Raw genomic sequence first — 20,566 nt, 5'->3', positions numbered from 1 at the left:
GGATGAGGCCAGCACAAACAGCGGCCTAACCGACGAAGATGATGGATCCATGGGGTCAGGAAAGCCAGAAGCAGGGGAGCTGGAGAGGTACCTTTCATGTCCATTCACTGGAGGTGTGGCTCTATTGCATGGCTTTCCTCACATCAAGAAGCTGTCCATCAAAATCAATACAGCTCTTCCTGCATCTGGAGCTTGTGAAGGAATCTTAGTCATGCAGGACTCGTGTTCACTGCTGAGCAGTCACAGCTTCACAGAAAGAACCTTGAGAGCAAACTGCTGCTGAAGCTGAACCATCACCTCACTGAGTGAAGAAATGGCACATTTTTGCTAAACATGCAGAAACAGATGCACACCCATACAACTTATGGTAAACTGAGCTGCCTTGTATGAACATATGTTGAAGATGCCTCGTTCTGTTTTCTCTGAGGCTGCTGTGCCATTTGGAGCAAACATGAATATAAAGTTCACAGCATATCTAGTCACTGGAAATTGTTTGCACTGTTTATATATTTATATTATTTACTGCAGGTATTGGTGAAAAAAGCTTTATGTTGTGAAAATCTGAAACCTGGAAATTAGAATTGTTGTGCCTTATTTTGTTGTTTTTACATATATTCCTGTTGAAAATACTAAAATTTGTATATTTATTTATTTTTGTTTGTCTGATAACATTTATTTATAAAATAAATCGGACATTTCAAACAGTTACTCGCTACTTGAGTAGTCTTTTTGCCAAGTACTATTTTACTCTTACTTGAGTAACTTTTTTGACGACTACTTTTCACTTTTACTTGAGTAATAATAGTTTAAGGTAATGCTACTCTTGAGTACAATTTCTGGATACTCGACCCACCTCTGACTGGTAGTAACAGGTAAATGAACTTTTTTTTTTAAATTATTTGAATATATATGAGTGCTTGTGTATGAATACACAAACAATACACACATGCTTTCAATTGTGTAATTTAAGTGATCTAGTAGCTCTGTTTTGGAAGTTCAGTTAATGCTAGAAAAGTGATTTGGAGTTTGTACGTGTTTTGTCTCTAGGGGCCACCGTAAATATTTATATATAAACATATAGAAATAAAACCACTTTTTTTTTTACATTAGTAGTTCCTTTTGTGCATAATTTTATATTATTGTTAATAAATTAATTAAAGCAACAAAACAACCTGAAGAGCCGGTTTAGAGCCGAAAGAGCCGGATCTCTAAAAAGAGCCGGAAATCCCATCACTAGTCTGTGAGCGCAGAACGTGCTCACAAAGCAGCAGATTGGGGATGACGTCACACACATGGGTCCTCTGTCAGAATATAGGAAAACCCGGACATTTTTATCAATCTCGAAAATCCCCCACGGACAGAACGTGAAAAGAGGACATGTCCGGGAAAAAGAGGACGGTTGGTCACCCTGCTTTAGATAAACTATTACTAAGCTAGCTAACAAGCTAACTTAGCATGCTCCTGTTAGCTGTTTACATAAAACAGAATAAATACAGTTTAACACATTCTGATGAATCCTTCAAATAAATAATTTGTTTGTTATGAATTTTTATTTGGAGTTTCCATTTAAATATTTCACACACAGGTGGAATACATGTTCAGTTTCTTTGACTCCCTGTAACGATACACTTTATTCTTTAAAAATAAAAATCCATTTAAAACAATTCACATTTTCAGCGGCCCACTTTCAAAAGCATCTAAGCACTGAGATCATGTCTTTGTCTTCACTGACAGCCGGTGTCGACAGGATTTTCTGCTTTAATATACGTGATGTGTGTTTCTATGCACATTTCTTAGAGTCCATTTAGCGTGCAGAGGTGCTTTTGGATGCCAGGCTTTGTTACAGCAGAGATCTTTTCACTCGTTGAACATCAATACTTATTTATCTGTCTGCAATCCCGACAGGCATAATGTCATCTGAACACACAGTTTGATCATTTCCAGTGCAAATGATTAAAAGTGGAAAACGGAATAAATTAAGAACACAACAGCAGCTGAATGCATGTATTCATCACTCCTTGGAAAAAAGTAATTACACTCATATTTATTATGAGGAACACAAATAAATGCTATGTCTAAAATGTACTGTGTACTCTCAAATATCATACAACTGTCATTTTTAGTGCAATTTCATTTGTTTACACCACAACTTGCTTTCCGTCCCTTTTCCAAAAGCTGCATGGAGAATGAAATTATCAAATGTTAGCCTGCAAGTGTATAAGTGTGTGTGTGTATGTAAAAAAACATATATACATACATATATATGTATATATATATATATACATATGGGGGAAAAACCATGATGGTCAGCTTCACATCGTGGGCAAAAGCTGCAGATTTTCTGCACAAGTCGTGATTTTGGTTGAGCGCCGAGGTACTGAGGCGCGGCTACACGATGCAGCACGATGTTGGTCGTGGCCTTGCTGCAGGCAGCGCTGCAGCTGACCTCCTCACTAATGCTACTAAAATTTGAAGCTTTTGTGAGACTCTGTATGAATAGCGGGGCTTTTAGGCTCACAAGCTAACATTATCCTTCTGCAGTGCATCTTTCTATGGTGCTTTCCAGTCCACCACTTACAGCTGCTGCTCTCTACATTCCTATGGTCATTGCAGTTTCTCACAGTTCTGTACAGTATTGCACAATTCAAGTTCATCTACTGCCTCCAAACAGTGGTGAGGACTAATATTCGATGTCCAACGTCATAATCTGTCATAAACTGTCGTTATCCAGAGTAAATAAGACGCATTCCTTCAAGCAGGTAAAAGATTCAATTATCAAGTAATCACCCCACCGTACATTCAGTGAAACAAAGTCAAAGTAAACACCGGCTCCTGGACAGCTGACGAATTCTTCGTCTCCTTGTGGTTTTGGCGTAGCCCCCTGTCCTGACTTTGGTTTTTATGCATGTGTAGCACTGAGCACAGATACAAGTGCAGCAACACTGTGTGACCACTCGTCTCCAAGATGAAAGATTACGGTTTAAAAATGCTGTCATTCATTTACTGAGCAACCCAGTGCTGGCTATTTACAAACAGGAAATCAATGACCCACTGTTGTAACTAGATAAATGACTAGATATACCGATTGTGCAAATATGCCGTAGTGTCCAGTGTAGATTTTATCAAATGAGAATCTGTCTATTAAAACTTAACACTTAAATCAGACAGAAGAGAAATAACCTAATCCCAGGCTTCACGTTGGGACTGTGCAAAGATGGGTGTTACCTTCTACTGCGATAGATTTCAGAGAGCCTTCTTTATGGATTTTAACACAGCCTGATAGAAACGCGAACACGCTTATCTCTCTGAAGGATATGATTTTTTTCAAATGCCTAAAGTATACCTCAAAATCTACACTCCTACACAGACTGAGAAAATCACATAAAATCTGCCAAAGTTTGTTCTTTGATACAAATACATCATATTCTTAATAAGGATAAACTAATAAAAAATATTCATCTGTCGTGAAATCTTTATAGGAAGAAAAAGTCACCTCTCCAAGCAGGAACTCCCTCTCACACAAAGACTAAAGTGCAGGAGCCAAGAATGCACCGTCTGCATCCATCCGGCTTAATATCAGAGTCTAGATGTAAGGCTGTCGTAATGCTCTTCTGTGATTGGTTAACTGTGAAAATCATAGTCACTAACATCTTTTTTCGCCATGTGGGTATCGTTCACGCCCACAGATCAGACAGCTGATAGATCCGATGAAGTCAAAAAACCAGGAAGTAAAAGCTTTGATCAAAACGACTGCAGAGACCTTTTTCTGTTGTAGGCATGTGGATGTATAAAGAATAAAATCAAAGTCACTTGTAGGAAATAGCCTGGCAGGGCCTGGGGCTCAAACTGGTGCCCACTGGAGTACAAAGCGTAACGGCAGCGTCTGTGACCTGCAGACACAAACAGGAGAAAGGAGCGTCAGAAACTGAGCACACAGTTTTCAGTCATCGGTGTGGCATCACGTTCATTTTCTTATTAAAAATAATGCAGATGAGGTTACAAACCTTTACATTACAAAAAACGTCTAGTTTTATAGAAAAGCAGCCTGAACGCTGAAAGCTCTGCCTCCCGTTCTCCTTTAAACGAACCAGAAGCGGTCTGCGAGCGAGGAGCTCTGTGCTGATGTGGTGCTGCGAAGTCTTTGACATAAGGGCCAATCTGATTATTCAAGGATTTTAAATTCAGTTCCAGATTTAACAGGAAGTCAATATGGGAGAAATATGCTCTCTGTTTCTGGCTGGGTATCATCTGAGCAGCAATGAAAATGTATGCTGATGATACTGCCTGAGGGAAGCATGTATAATGTAAACAGGGCCGGCCGCGGCGCAGAGCCCACTGGAACCCCATAATTAACCTTAATTTGTGAAGAAGACTCCCCATTTATATTAAAAATTGGAGCATATTAAAGAGATTTGGTTCATCCGCTGCACGCAGTACATTTAAAGCCTACAGCATGCTAATCTCTGTAATAAAATATAAAGGTTTGAGGTGTCAACCTGAGGTCTAGCAGGCTCTAAGAGTATCAGCTGTAACCTTCACTAAAGCTGTTTCTGTGCTGCGATCAGCTACTCTTTCAGGAGTTTGGACATGTGGGTCAAGTGATGTCTTTATAATAATGGCTTCATTCATGCAAGCATTAAAGCCACTCAGTTTATTTAAAAGTGACAACAACTATTTATACTTTCAAGAGGTCACCATAGCAGGTACCTCCACAGATCTGATGCAGCAGATTCTTAAACTTCCTCCCTGACACATCCCAAAGCAACGTGAGTCTCCTCCTGAGCCCAAACCAAGGATTCAGCCACCCCCTCAGTCCCAGGTTGCTTAACTAACGATCTACGAGGTCGATACACAGAAGCTAAAATGTTCTCGTCATCCAAAGACTTCTGAACCTCTGAAGTCTGATTCTGACCACACGGTGGCAAACCTGAACAGGAATCAGAGAGCAGGTCTGCTGTGTGCGAGCAGCGAGGAGCTGTGTCACGATTTTTATATCTGTTAATACATTACAATGTTTATTTTCAGTGTAATACCAGGGGGATCTATGAACGAACAATGAGAAGCTGTGTCTCATTGTGTACGGGCAAAAAGTCTATTTAAATCACAAAAAGTTACCAAAACACTTTCCAGCAGCTAAACGAATACGATTCAGTCAGATGCAGCATGCGTGTGGTTTGTGGCTGATGTGAGAAATACGCTGATTAAATCATTTCTTTGTGACGTGACAACACTGTAAAAAACAGTCCTGCATTCGTGCACAAAGAAATGGATTTGTTTGACAGTTCGATTAGTCTGATGATCCTCTGACAATATGAAGCTGCATTGACATTAGTCTTAAACAAGAGACTTTTACCTTTCACCTCAGAAAGGACTGTTCACGGCACAAATTCACTGTTCTTCACAGCCAGCGGCTGGAAAAGCCTCGACTTCCTGGTTCTGGAACATGTACTGTGAAAATAAACATGCACACGTTAAAATAAATCCCAACAGAAACGTTTCATATTATATCAAACAATTTGTTTACACAACAAATATGTGAGGACTGCACTGTACAAAACTCAGTATGAGCTAATAAATCATTCACTCATTCATGTTGTTATGAAATATCCATGCTAATAAACACCAAGGCTGTAAATGCTGGGAACAGAAAAGATTATGAACAAACGTGGCACTAAAGGGAGCTTTGAACATTTAATAAAAGGTTGTAATTTTAGTGGCTTTAAAACATCCAAAATACACCAAATCACACTTTATGTGTTCTTCATACAAAACTCTGAATTTTATGTATTTATAATTACTGAATAATCTCAGCTCAATTTTATTTACAACAACCAACTCGATGCACTTTATACTGTAAGGTAAAGACTCTACAATCACACAGAGAAAATGTCAACAATCAAGTGTTCTCATCTAAATTGAAGAGGAACAGAAGCAGGATGAAGAATGAATTAAGACTCAGACCACAAGTTAAAGTAACAGTTGTATTAAACAGAACTAGCAGGGCTCCACAGCTGGTCTTTGTGTCTTCAGTCAACATGAGTGGGCTGTGGGGGGGTATCTGAAGCCACCCGTGTTGCACATGTGAAATATAGGATGGCAGATATAACAATGTGGTGACACAGGATCAGAAAACACTGTAATTATAAGACAGTTTAACAGAGTGCAGTGCTGGGGTTTTGTGTTTTTGTAGGATAGCAGGAACATTCAGGGTCAACAATTAGGAAAAGGCAGTTAGCAGTGGTTGATCTGAAAAAACACTTCAGATCAACATGTCTGTGAAGGTTCTCAGTCATCCAGGTCATCGTAGTCAAGGAGCTTGCAAACAAAAGCGTCTGGACTTCTTTAAGTTGCTTGAAGACGTTTCACCTCTCATCCGAGAAGCTTCTTCTGGCCAATGTTCACATTTTGGACAGAGATGGTTTGAAAGAGGAGTGAAAGAAGCCATCTATGTCCACTGTGAGCGACCATCTTTGAACAGAGGCGGGGTTTACGACACCAACTCTCTGCCATCTATAATCCAGTTTTGAGATCCCTTCCCAGACGCCTTAACGCCCACTCACATCCTGGGCCATCTGACCTCAGGAAATCACATGATAAGGTGGGGCCAGGTTTCACAATGAACACACCCGAAACTCTGGCTGATTGGGACCCACACCCAGTTTCACACCTTGGCTCTGGCGATTAGAGGATCATCAGGGGTCCTTTTGTCCCTCTGTGGGGGGAAACTCCCACTAGGTTTATATCTGGGACTCTCCACCATTTGACCTTAGAACTGAAGAAGCTTCTCGGATGAGAGGTGAAACGTCTTCAAGCAACTTAAAGAAGTCCAGACGCTTTTCTTTGCAAGCTCCTTTGACTTCAGATCAACATTTCATGGCAATAGGTTACCATGTGACCATTCTTCAAGGCAATTTTTAAAAATGCAGATCTCTCAAAGTGGGTTTTTAAAAAGCCAGATGTTGGTGACGATGTATCGAGAAAGAGGGCTGCACCTCTGAGGCACGAAAGTGGGGGAAAATCTGACTGAAGAAACTCCAACAATAGTGACCGAGGAGAAAGCCAGAAAAGGCACAGCCTTCCAAAGTGTTCCCAAAACCTTCACTGCTTGAGCTGGCAGCAGACATTTAGCCAGAGTTGGGTTGGTCTGCAGTGCATGGACAAATTATGTTTATTTACTTCAAAAGAAGTTTCAACTCCAGCAGACACACGAGCAGGTTTCCCCTGCTGCTGTAGATCATTCCAAAGTATCATGGTGACTGATTGATGAGAACCCCAAGGCTTGAGAGGAGAGAAACTTTGTGCTACAGGGTCTGAACATACTCATTTTTACCCCCACACAAGAGTGCTGGCACCACAGGAAAGGCTGAGATGCTTTACAAAATAAGAGACTGGGGAGCTCCGGTGTCAGAGTCAGTTCATCATCACTGACTGGAGGCTGAGCAGGAACCAGTGTTTTTAAAATGTTCACAGGAACCAATCAGCAGGTGACACATCAATAGGCCAGCCCATGGGATCAACCAATCAGGAGGAGATCTGCAGAAGACTCTCAAAGATCCTCAAAGGTGGAGAGGTCTCATACAAAACATCACTAAACTCCAGTGAATATGAGGCTGTAAGAAGAATATTTTGTCCTCCTGCAGCTGCTGGTAGTGAGAGCTTCCCACAAGGTGAACGGTATAAAAACATCTGGAGTTTGTATCAGAGTCACATTCTGCTTCCTTAAGTGTCTCTGTCACAGAGCAGTATGGAGCTGCTGTAGTAAAGCTCCACCTGCTGGGGCTTTTTCACACTGCACTGATGTGACTGATCCTGTTACAGCATTCACTTTGTAGCTGATCAGTGTTTTCACACTGATGCACATCATCGTAGTGAAACTGAAGCACTTGTGTTGCTGTGCGGAAAAATGTCTAAGAATCAGATGAACATTGAATTTAATGTTACTGAAACTGGAAATAAAATAGAAGATGAAAGTCTCTCCATCATCGCCACGTGCTTGCTCGTAGGGGATTGTTGGGTATTTTCAATATTATTGAGCTGGTTTACCTCCCAGTGACTAAAGCTTTGAGAGTCACATGACTAAACTTACTGGTTTGAGGTTGGGCTCCATCTCTGTGAAGTTCCACTCAGTCAGAGGCAGACTTAGACTGAAAGGCTAGAAGAAACAGGGGGGAAGCAGCATAATGATATGAATACAATAATACACTCCGCTGGCTGCTGTCTATAATCATTAGGGATGGGTACCGGTATCATGGCACCGGTTCTGACATAAACGGTAGTAACCAGACCGAAAAGCAGAGCACATTTCGGTGCTTTATTTCTTCTTTTTTTTTTACTGAGATGTCACACACTTTGGATTCTAGCCAATCATTTTACGTTTCCGAGGATAGTAGGCGGGGCCAGGTACGTACGTTCTGTTAGAGCAGAGCTACAGATTAAAAATGTCCAAGGTGAAGCGGTCAAAGTCTGGCTGTACTTCACAGCAAAAGATGCAAACTCAGCAGCAACAAGTGCTTTAAGCTGATACTGTGATACTGTCAAAGGAGGTAACTCCTCGAATCCGATGAAACACCTGGCGACGCATAGCGTTTTTTTTTCAAAGCTGAGAAATGCGCCGTATTTGATAGCTTGCTGCGAGACCTCACACCGAGCGCATCTACTGCGGGTGTGGTGCCTGTTATCGGACCCGGAGTTAGCAACATCCCCCAAAAACACGAAGAGGAGAGTCCTGGCCCCTAGCCCTGCCAGTGTAGCAGAAATGATGAGGATGATGATGCAGCAGCAGCCGTTCTTCTCTGCGTGAGTAGCTTAATGTTGTTCGTGTGTAATTTACGTTGAGTAGGCTAACCACGTTATTACATTAATGCATGTAAGGTGAACTAGCAAACATCATCATAGCTACATGCAGCTGTCCTCTTGTTTGATGGCAGATACTCCCTTCACCCTGGCCAAAAAGGCTAAAATGACCAAAGAAAAAGTGGAAAACAGCTAAACTGTGGACAAAGTTTGTTTTTTCCATTGTTTAAGCACTGCTTCCAGCCAAGAGTGATGCCATAAATCCCCCATAGCTGCAGAAAAGGCTAACATTGTTATCTTTTTACAAAAAACAGCTGAACATGAGAGGTTTTTGGACAAAGTTGGTGTTCTTGATTCTTTAAGCACCGGTTCGAGCACCGTTTAAGCACCGGCACCGTTTCAAAAGTACCGGTTTGGTACTGGTATCAGATAAAACCTAAACGATACCCATCCCTAATAATCATCAAACTGACATCGGTCAGCCTGATGTCGCAAATATCTACTGACATCCATGACAGCACTGGTCCCAGCTTCCACAGCGTTTTGCTGATGGCTCCTAAGAAGCAGATGCTGCAGCTCCTCCAGACTCATGTCCACATTCTCCACTGTGTCTGCAACCTCAGCTCTGCACACACACATGGAGGATGTGTTATACAATTCATACACCTCACAGTACTTTTCTGTTGCATTACATTTTTCATGACTTCGTCCACCTGTGAGCACCTACCTCTCCAGAGCAGGTCTCTTGCTCCTCCTCTCCAGCATGGAGCCTACAGAGCCCCTCCCCTCCAGAACAGATTGGACCATTGCAACAGGAAGGACAGGTGGTTCAGAGGAGCACACCTCACACGGGGAGGTCAACGCTACAGCCTCTCCTCCCGGTACACTGCTTCCTTTTCCTCCCCCTCGTACCCCTGGACTCACAGGCTCCTCTTTGATCAGCATCATGCACTTCTCCCTACAAGCAGAGTCACACGTTGTGTGTTAAAAGTAGCTTTTAATAGTGAGCCAAGAAAGTCACACATGGATCTCCTACCTAGTCTCATCAGGCTGCATCTGCAGAGCCATGCTCGCCTGAGACATATCAGTAACATCGGATATAATCGGTCCTCCTGCAAGTCCGCTAGCAGAGCAGGAAGCAGTATCACTGGATGGCTGAGGGCAAAGAGGAGAGGACTGTGATGCATGTTTGTTCTAATAAATTTAGCACCAATGAAGTTGAAGATTTTCAGGATGCTTGTATTTAGTTAAAAAAACAAAACAACACACAACCTAGAATCTGTTCAAACATATCTGGTTGTGAGCCCACATAAATGCTTTTGGTTCCTGAAAACAGTTGAAGTCAGAATTTCGTTGGACTCATTTAGACCTTTTTTCAACTTCAACACTTCTGTGATTGTTGCCTTTGCAGCAGAGCCTGTATGTAACAGTCCTTTACAGACTCATGTGTTTGACCTCGGACTGCAGTGAAGCACATCGGTGGCCCCCTAAATCTGTCACTGCACATTGCTTCCCCCTAGTGGTGACGTACAGTAACAGCTGGATTGATGGCGCTGGAGTGTTAGGATATGTATTCAAACAGATGAGGACAAAATGATTAACCCCTCCTATTAAAGGTTAAAAAGTGCATCAGTTATAAACACGCTTGTCTAAAATGGAAAAAAATAATTGTTGATGTTCATAAAATAGGAGATGGATCCAAAGTTATCATTCCAAGTATCATGAACTGGAGTGAGAAGTTTCATCAAAGAAAGCTGGACAGTAAAGAGCCAGTCTGTCAGAGGTAGGAAGCAAAAGATTTCAAAGAAGGAAACTAGTGAGAGATGTGTTTACAGCAGAAGAACGACCGAGACACTGGTGAATGACTTGGCCGAGTTGGGAACTGAAGTCTCAAAGAAGATAATCACGAGAAGCCTGCACAGGAACAAAACTCCACTTCTTCAGAAGAGACGTCTTCAAGCCAGAAGACTTTGGTCAGATAAGACAAAACTAGAGCTCTTTGGCTAGAAACACTACTTATATCTGAAGAGGCCTCTCCTGTTTGAAGAGCCACCTCCACAGGACAAGACTCAGTGGTCCATCTGCATCTAAAGGTCAAAGGTCACTCTTTTGAGGACGCCAGTGTTCACATCTTAGACAGAGAGGACAGATGGTTTGAAAGAGGAGTGAAAGAAGCATCTATGTCCACTGTGAGCGACCATCTTTGAACAGAGGCGGGGTTTACGACACCAACTCTCTGCCATCTATAATCCAGTTCTGAGATCCTTCCCAGACGCCTTAATGCCCACTCACATCCTGGGCCATCTGACCTCAGGAAATCACATGATAAGGTGGGGCCAGGTTTCACAATGAACACACCCGAAACTCTGGCTGATTGTTACCCACACCTGTTTTCACACCTTGGCTCAGGCGATTAGGTAGAGGATCAATAGGGAGTCCATGACCCTCTTGGGGGAACACTCCCACAGGGCTTAAATCTGGGACTCTCCACCATGAGAGGTGAAACATCTTCAAGCATCTCCAGATGCTTTTCTTCCCAAGCTCCTTAGACAACCCCAAGGACACCATTCCCACAGTGAGACACAACTGTGGGGAGTCGGGAAAGATAACAGAAGATTTTGAAGGAAAACCTCAAGCACTCCACAGTGAAGAATACCTGCAGAAGGCCAAAGTGAATGTTATTGAATGGCTTGCACAATGCACTGATTTAAATCCCACTGAAGTTCTTCAGACTGAGGTAAATGCAAGAAGAGACCATCAAACATGGAGAAGCCTGAGAGCTTAGCCAAAGAAGAATGGGCTGTGATATTTCAGGCGACGTAGGTGCGAGTTGCCAAAACCTACAACAAAAGAATAGAATCTATTATCCAGCAAAAATGATATGATTCATTATTAGTATCAGAGGTGCTAATGATTCTGTCCTCATCTGTATAATAAATTATGATTTAACACAGTAGCTGTCATGGTTCTACATTTAGATTCATCAGTATTGGGAAGTGTGTATGTACTCGATCAGTTGGTTTTAAAGGTCATTTTAGAATCGCACATAGCCGAGCACTTAGGAAGGCCAGCTGTTTACCTCACAGCTGATTTGACTGCATGTTGCTACCAGCGCTGTTTGTGCTGAATGTGGAAGGTCAGCAGCAGCACAGCAGATTATTAATTATAGTTCCCAGTAAAATGTGTCCACACGGTACTTTCAACAAACTGAAAACCAGACTTGAGGTGTGTCGTTCTCACCGACTGGATGTAGAAGGGCTCGTGGATGGCTTCCATCTGGTGACTATGGCTGAACTTGGAGGCAGGAGGGCTGGGAGAGCCATCGTCCAACATCAGAGGCCTGGAGGAAGCGTTATTGTTTCACTAAGTTATAAAACAGTAGTAATATCAGCTACGCACAATGATCATCAATGTACTAATTAACAAATGGTTAATTGGTGTGACTGGAGCAGACGTCTGTTTGTCTGTGGTGTTTACACTGAAACCTGCTGAATGCTACAGTTCTTTTCGATCCGTCTTTGTTACACGGCTTCATGTAATTAACAATGCTGTGTCACAAGATTCAGTCTTTCAAGAGCTCATGTGCTCCTTCGGTTTTGTATTTATTAACCAACAAGTCCATGCAGCAAACACATGGTTGTGTGTGTGTGCTTTATATCCACGGATAATAATCTCAACACTGAAGGGCAAAGTCAGCTGGCAGCAGCCAGTGGTGTGCTAGACCCCACCTCCACTGTTTTAAATCATTAAACTGGACCTCTGTGATGTGTATGTGGAATGTTTTTAATGGATTAACCAACAAACTGTATGCTTGTCTGTGGTGATACAGACCATCCAAGGAATCTGTGCTTCAGTTTACATGCTAACACTGTAACTATGATGGCAAACATGCTAGACTTGTGCACATGTTAAGACCCATGCAGAAATGAGCTCGAAGCTTTTTTAAAAGGTTAATTTTGGAGCAAGGAAACTTGCAGTGAGAGTAGATGAACTAGGACACAAAACCCAGATTGTGGAAGTGTATGAAAAAAAAGACACACATTTCTGCAAAGCATACATCTGAACTCTTCCCGACCCAGAAATACACATTTCTTTGGCACTTTTGTGTTGCGGCGTGCCGTTGCTTTCTCACGTCGGCCTCGTTCACTCTCAGTAACAAAGCTGAACCAGCATTTTACACACACAGCCTGTCGTGCAGGGTCGCGCACCCTGCTCTGCCTTCACTGTGTGTGTGTGTTTGTGTCTGACTGACTGATTCAGCACTTGTCTCCATTCACATCGCTTGTTGAGTTCGATTATTCAGTTTGTCAGCTGAGCCAGCCCTTCCCTCTGCCCCACTGTGGCCCTGTTTGTCTCACTTTTGTTGATTGCTCTACTGTGCGCCCGTGTGTGTTTGTGCACGGCTCTGTGTGTGTAGGTGTGTGTCTACTCACAGCTTTCTCTTTAGGCCCACAGTGCTGGGTGTGTTGGACTGCATCTGGCTGAACAGAAACTGAATCAGCTGGCAAAGACAGAACGAGCATGTGTGAATCAGCAGCTCACACAGGAAAACATCACCAACTCTCATTTTTACCTTCAGATATAAACAGAACAGGAAACTGAGAGACACGAGCCCTAACCTCCCCGCTCACATGTTCAGACGATGAACCTTTGTGTTTCTCAGGTCTGATGGTCTGAACATTTTCACTTTATAAACTGATTCATCTTTTTGTGAATCAGACATGCAGCAAAAGTGCTGATGCTTCAAGTAACAATCCAGTAAGCTAGCTGACGGTGTTAAAACAGCACTCTATCAAAGCAAAGGAAACAATGCTTTATGACGCCAGAACATTTACCTTCAACTCTAAAACAAAAAGTTCAAAAGAAATACTGTAAAACACTGTGATACAAGTGCCGTCGGTCCTGCATTCAAACGTCTCACAAATTTATACATAAATCACCTTAGCTGTGAAAAGAACTTCATTTACTTTCCACCACAGCGACGAACCCACAGAGAACAAACATCCACTGTGTAGTTTGAATAACGTCTGGAAGGAAAATTATACTCCTGCTGCCGACCTCTGGCAGGTTTCATCAGTTACAAAGATGCTGGAAGCTCAGCGATAACAGAAAGAAATGGTAACATCACCGAAATATAGCTTTGAAGTATTTGTTCAGTGTTTATTCCTTTAGAGTGGAAGATACATGTGAAATACAGAAGCGTGAATGGTAAATGGTCTGTATTTATATAGCGCTTTACTCGTCCCTAAGGACCCCAAAGCGCTTTACATATCCAGTCATCCACCCATTCACACACACATTCACACACTGGTGATGGCAGCTACATTGTAGCCACAGCCACCCTGGGGCGCACTGACAGAGGCGAGGCTGCCGGACACTGGCGCCACCGGGCCCTCTGACCACCACCAGTAGGCAACGGGTGAAGTGTCTTGCCCAAGGACACAACGACCGAGACTGTCCAAGCCGGGGCTCGAACCGGCAACCTTCCGATTACAAGGCGAACTCCCAACTCTTGAGCCACGACCGCCCCGTGAGTCAAACGTGAAGGCAAAAACTTTCATTACTTACTTTTGTATCTGTGTTTTACATAAACATATAAATGCATCATGAGTACCCATAGACTGACCTTGTTCATGACTTTCTGTTGCTGCGTGTGGTTCTGTCTCAGTGACACCACCTCCCGCCACAGCACCTCATTCTGCCTGCAAACGGAGGGGAAACACTGCAGAGATCAGAAAGGCGGAACGAGCAGAACGAATGCGAAACATTACAAGTACGACCTGAACGTTTTGTTATAGCCACCTGTTTATAGACTAATTACGTTTTTAATAAGCAGAGTTAAAAACTGGGTTTCGATGTGATGCAAAGAAAAGAGCACAGTCGATTCTTCCATGTAGGTTTTTTTCACTACTTTAGGTTCATTCAGGTTAATCTCACGAGCATGCGTGCTTCAGGCACAAGCAGTGTTTCATTTAACCTGTCAGGCATCAGTGCACAGCAGAAATCTTTCAGCCAAACATGCTCAACAAGTTTAATCATGTGCAATCTCTATAATGTATTTATGACTCTATTAGCTGTCTTTTCCTCCATTTGCCTAAAAACAATCCACCCTGAGGAAATGAAGATTCTGTCTTTGTTTTGTTGATGTGCAAAAGAAGAAAAGTTTAAATAGTTGTGTTGGTTAAATCCCAAATTTCCCTCAATGTGGAAATGTGTGCAGGGTAGCTAAAGGAAGCAATGGCCTCACGTCGACATAAACACACAGCGATGATGTTCATCATCCACCTGCTGACACACTGACTTTCTGTGATGGATGTCCACACCATTGCTCACATACATATGCACGCACCTGTGTTCACGTGTGCTCACCTTTCTGAGAAGATTACCAGTGGTTACCGATGTGTGTGTGTGTGTGTGTTAGTCAGGTGAGCAGGTGAACATTCTCTTCTCTCATTAACAAACAATACGGAGCACAAAGCAGCCACACAACAGGCACAGCAGCTCTGTTCAGTAACAATAGTGTGTAGAAAAAAAGTGAGGTCATCTACTTAGCAAGAGAAACAAAGCACAGGTTAGCTGCTGCTCTGACACAATCCCTGTCTTCAACATGGGCCAGCAATGTGTGAGTGTGTGGGTCAGATGACCACGAGCGGACATCGCTGTAGCATGGCTGTATTTATTTTACCAAAAACAAGTTCAGAGGACAAATAAAAAAAATGTTTTTAACTAGAAAAATGTGAAATATTTTTTCAAGGAGACAGAAGAGTCAGGAAGGGCATCGTTTCTCTGCCAGTGTAAAACTGAACAAGGACATTTTATGCAGCCCAACAAGCGTCAGTCATGTTTCTGGGCTCCACACACACATCATACTTTTCAGCTCCCTCAGAGGTTAAAATGTTAAAATAAATAAAAACAGGATCACAACGATCCAAAAGGGCTAACTGTTTTTATTTAGGTGTCTACGCTTTAATAATTGTTAGTTAATATGAAAGACTGTGCTTATATTCTTCCAGAGAACAGCACAACACTCTTCCACAATCACAGTAATTCACATTCAAATTTCAGTCAAATATAAACTATTAAACGTTTCTGTGCTTACACGTGTTTATGACTGTAATAATCTACAAATGTAGTTTTTGCACCTACAGTAAAATAAACAAAGTGATTTTGCAGAACGTCTGATGCTCCAGTTCACACTGGACTGAAACGTGTGTCTGAAACTTCAGGCTTTGAGTCAAAGGGAACTTTTTTCAGCACGTTTGTGCGAATCGTCTGAAGTTGAGTGTTTTTATTTTCTGCTGCACTAAAATCCCTTTTACCTAAAAATCTGTTGAACTTTTGAAACAGTGTCGCCTCTGTGACAATGACAAATCAAAATCAAGAAGGGGCGGGACTTGTGATATCAGTTCGCACAGACCCACACAGACACACACAGACCCACACAGACACACACAGACACACACAGACACACAGACCCACACAGACCCACACACAGACACACACAGACACACAGACACACACAGACCCACACAGACACACACAGACACACAGACCCACACAGACCCACACAGACACACACAGACACACAGACCCACACAGACCCACACACAGACACACACAGACACACACAGACACACAGACACACACAGACACACAGACACACACAGACCCACACAGAGACACACACAGACACACACAGACACACACAGACACACAGACCCACACAGACACACACAGATACACACAGACACACACAGACACACAGACACACACACACAGACACACACAGACACACAGACACACAGACCCACACAGACCCACACAGACACACACAGACCCACACAGACACACACAGACACACACGTCCTGTACTCACTGCTTCATGTCCTGCATCTGACACTCCATGTTGTCCTGTTGTGTCCTGAGAAGCTGGACTTCGTACAGCAGCTTACTGAGGTCCTCCTGACGAACTTTAGTCTCTTCACTCTTCACTATGGACACCTGAAAACATGATGCATTCTGGGTAACTCATTTCCAAACTAACATTGATGTTGTGTGTTCAGGTAAAAACACCTCAAATGATGAATAACTCCAGCAATTATCAAGCATCAATATCGGGTCCATTTTTCTCACTTTCCCACAAATGCAAAGGAAAAATCACATTTCTCATTTTTGAATGATTTGAATTATATGTTAAGATAAATCATAAGAACTTTGGCATAGAATTAATTTATGACAACAGAAATACTACAGTTCTACGGGCGTTTTACACGAATGGTAGTTCATGTCCACAAACTACACCAATGCTGTGTTTTCATGTCACGTTTTAAAATCTCCTTTATGTGAAAATTTGAACAGTGTTCAGTGAAAAAAGCTGCGCCTGAACTCTTGAAGTATGATGTTGTCACTGGATGTCCAGAGCTGAGGGAGATGGTTTGTTACAGACTGATATAAAAAGAAAACAATGATTTCTGTTTCTCAGATGTCTTTTTGTAAGAGAGAAATAATATTTTTTGTGCAAAACCCCTCTCTAAACGTGCAGCTTCACCTAACTGGACCAATAGCAAGGTCTTGGACTTTGGTCAAAGCACCACACTGTTATTGGCTTTGATAGAAGCGTCGTCTAAGGAGCTTGAAAAGAAAAGCATCTGGACTGGATCTTAATAATTTTTATGAAGGAAAACAAACAATTTAGCATAATGAAGAACTCCTTCAGAGACATTGCTCCTATCTGCATCCATACCTTTCTTTTGATGTGTTCCAGCATGTGCTCATGTCCCTGGAGGAAGTACAGATGTTGGAACTCTGTATCGTCTCTCTCAGGTTTCACCAAACCACTCTGCTCGATGTTTACCACCTTACGAAAACCATCTATAAGCAAAAAGTAGGACTGATAAATAAATGGAGAATGAAGAGGAGAGGAGAGGAGAGGAGAGGAGAAACTCACACATGTTGAGTTGCCGGACGAAGCTTGCCATGTTGTTGTGTTTAAAATATTTGGGCAAAACCTCCTTAGCAAAGCGACCCTGGTCAAACACATGGAAACTAGTCCCAGTCTGAAACAGAGAAAACACAGAAATGCAGAATCAGTTTTCAGGATCTCTGTGCATAGCTAATCCAGCACTGAGAGAAATACATCATTCATGTGCGTACTAATCTGTACTGAATCGTTTTTGTGTTGCAAACATTAGCGTACGGCAGCTCAGTGTGACAGGAAACACCGCTGTGATGTACTTTTCCTCAGATCAACCAAAAACATGAAGAAACTGAAGATCAGGTTAACTTTTAGCCTTTTTAAATGTGTTTACACATTGAGTGCGGTTACCATCGTGCTGCGTTTGATTCCATCTCTGGATTTCACAGACATCCAGGTAAGCTCTTACAAGTAGCTGAGTTAACTTTAAATAATAATACGTTATGAGTTATTAAATAATACTAACAATAGGGAGTCATCTGGAAAACTGGCCGATGCCGGGGTTCGTCTACAGATGACTGATCCCAATAATAACACATTTTAATCAGAACTAGCAGTGAGTAACGCCAGTAACGCAGCGCAGCACAAACTCGGTGTAAACATGAAAGTAAATGTTTGTCTATTTGGGAATTTGGTGTTTTGGTCAAGCAGAGAGTCTGTCAGTGATAAAATGCAACATCACTGTTTGAAACCAGGTGAAATCAACGTTATATGGATGCTGCATGTATTGGGGAACATTAAATGAATAACAACAGAACTTTTACCCAGTTTTTGCCCATTTTTGTCCTTTTTTTTCTTACCAGCAGGTATAAATTTGTACATTTTACCGAAATTCCGAAATTTTTGCGTTTACGTGTGGACGAGGAATACGGAGTTGGTCACGCAGCGTCAAAGGTATGTGCCTTTTTCACGTCACACTGTGGCCATGTTATTGTTTACAGGAGATGAATCGCAGAATGGCAGATAGAGACAAAATACTGTTAATCTGACTGTCTGCAGGTTTACACGCAGTTACTGTCCCTCCATTTACAAAGGCAGAGGCGTCACCGTGTGATTATTTTACGTGTACTTGTTTTTTTCCTGTGTAATAATATTCAACATTGCTGTCAATACATTTTTCAAAAACGCCTCTCTGTGCAAAATGGGTGTAAAAACATAAACAGCTGTGGGATCCTGTTTGTCCGTGATTTGAACCGAGGGAACAAACTGTGGCAGGATCAGCCTGATGTTATTTGTATCCTGCTGTAACTTTACTGTATACAGAGCAAACATCTCCAACATGTCAGGAGCAGTTAGTCATTACAACAAGTGTTTGTGAACTAAAAATCAAGGATGTGGGATCCTGTTAGTCCGTGATTTGAACAGCCCAGCGCTGCTCCCGACACAGGGAAAACCAACCCTGCAGGGAGACCTACCTCAGCACCTGTGCAGGTGAAGCCAAAGGGAAGAGTTGCTTCACCATATTTTCTAGTCTTTGGCTTAGAATGAAGTTGGTTTGGAAACATATTCAGCGATGCTTCATCTCCTGCTTTGCGTTTGTGTGGGCGCCCCGTGCTAGCAGTGTCCAAGCGTCCCCCCCTTTCATACCGCGCCCCCCCCCCCCCCCCCCCCCCCTTGCAATGGCTCAGCGCCCCACACTTTGGGAAGGTCTGCTGTAACTAAACGTTACACGCTTTGAAGGGGGTAACGCTTTTGTTAGCGGCTTTTGTTTGCATTTGTTAAAATAACTCAAACATGGATGAGCAGTGAGCTTTACATGCACAGCGGTGTTCTCGAGGACACATGGCAGAGCCTCTGTGCTGGATTTGTGATCATACTCGATGCCTTCACACTACACAAATAGATTTTTGTTACTATTTCAGATTAACAGAAATATTTACTTTACGATACTGTTCAAAGCTTTAGTCCACTGATGGAGTTACTTGTTACATAGGATCAATATCAGAAATGCAACTACTTAACAAGCTAAACAACCCAATAACAAAGCCTTGATACTGAAACCACTAAGTCACCACCAAATAAAGATCTTGCAACCAAGACATGTAGGATTTTTTGTACTGTTAAAGCTGCAACATCAGCTTCAACAGTTTCCCCAGAGCTTTAACAAGCTGGTCAGTCTCTCATAGACAACCTATGCCATATTCACTTCTTATATATATACTGTACTAAAAATTAATATTAAGTAGTAACCATTAATATTAATGTAGATGTGACTCACGGCACTCCAGCAGATAAGGTGGTTGGTGTCTGGGTCCTCAACCAGGGTCCACAGCTTAGTTAGAAAGGCTGGAACATTACTAGTGTAGCTGCCATCCACACCAACCGCACCTGGAGACTCCTGCATAATGGCACCTGTCCGCTTCCAAGGCCTCTCACGAGGGAACAGAGTGTGCGAATGTATGAGGGTGAGTGTGTGTTTGTCTATATATGTGCACGCTCCCAGACTAGTCCATGTTTGAGAAACTCCTCTTCTGATGATCCCTTACTGATAATCCCAAGTTTGTCTCAGTGTCTTCGAGTCCATCTCAGTCAGCCGTGCGTCTCGCCGCGTGCTTCGTTTGTTTAATGAGTGTTTTTAAAATCTTCCTTCAGCCTGTTTTTCTCTTCCACTCTCCTCTCACTGTCCTCAGTACCACATCATCCATCCAGCTGAAAGCCATCACAGAAGGTCCATGTCAGCACACACACATGCACAATCCCGCCCCCCACCCCGGCCTCCCGCCCAGTCAAACAATACAGCATCCACACAAAAGCTTCAATAACACAGTGCTGTCCTACCATCAAAAGGCTACTGGTAAA

At 42.5% G+C, this 20,566-nt stretch overlaps 1 protein-coding gene and 1 long non-coding RNA gene across 2 annotated transcripts in view; one reads left to right on the top strand and one right to left on the bottom strand.

Moving 5' to 3' along the window:
• Positions 1 to 20,566, top strand: part of LOC309710150 — a 394,879-nt gene that overhangs the window by 229,198 nt on the left and 145,115 nt on the right. The gene's annotated exons all lie outside the window — the stretch shown is intronic.
• Positions 3,803 to 20,273, bottom strand: hsf4 (heat shock transcription factor 4). The gene is made up of 13 exons (XM_082542623.1): positions 19,986 to 20,273; positions 17,741 to 17,849; positions 17,537 to 17,664; positions 16,670 to 16,794; positions 14,420 to 14,495; positions 13,227 to 13,294; positions 12,034 to 12,133; positions 9,830 to 9,948; positions 9,521 to 9,751; positions 9,301 to 9,418; positions 8,087 to 8,152; positions 5,354 to 5,448; positions 3,803 to 3,890 (listed from the first exon to the last, which is right to left on the bottom strand). Exons 1-12 carry the CDS (start codon positions 20,109 to 20,111, stop codon positions 5,389 to 5,391), a joined length of 1,326 nt encoding a protein of 441 aa, XP_082398749.1. The 5' UTR covers positions 20,112 to 20,273; the 3' UTR covers positions 3,803 to 3,890; positions 5,354 to 5,388.

This window comes from Aulonocara stuartgranti (genome assembly GCF_965226115.1).
Source record: "Aulonocara stuartgranti genome assembly, chromosome: 7".
Classification (NCBI taxonomy): Eukaryota; Metazoa; Chordata; class Actinopteri; order Cichliformes; family Cichlidae; genus Aulonocara; species Aulonocara stuartgranti.
Note: the sequence above shows the minus strand (reverse complement) of the source record. Positions and strands in the feature narration are given on the sequence as shown.

Coding starts and splice junctions, on each gene's coding strand:
- hsf4 (XM_082542623.1), bottom strand. CDS start 20,111: ATGCAGGAGTCTCCAGGTGCGGTTGGTGTGGATGGCAGCTACACTAGT. Junction 12,134..13,226: donor GTGGGCCTAAAGAGAAAGCT/GTGAGTAGACAC, acceptor CGCTTCCTCCAG/GCCTCTGATGTTGGACGATG. Junction 9,419..9,520: donor AAGAGACCTGCTCTGGAGAG/GTAGGTGCTCAC, acceptor GTGTGTGTGCAG/AGCTGAGGTTGCAGACACAG.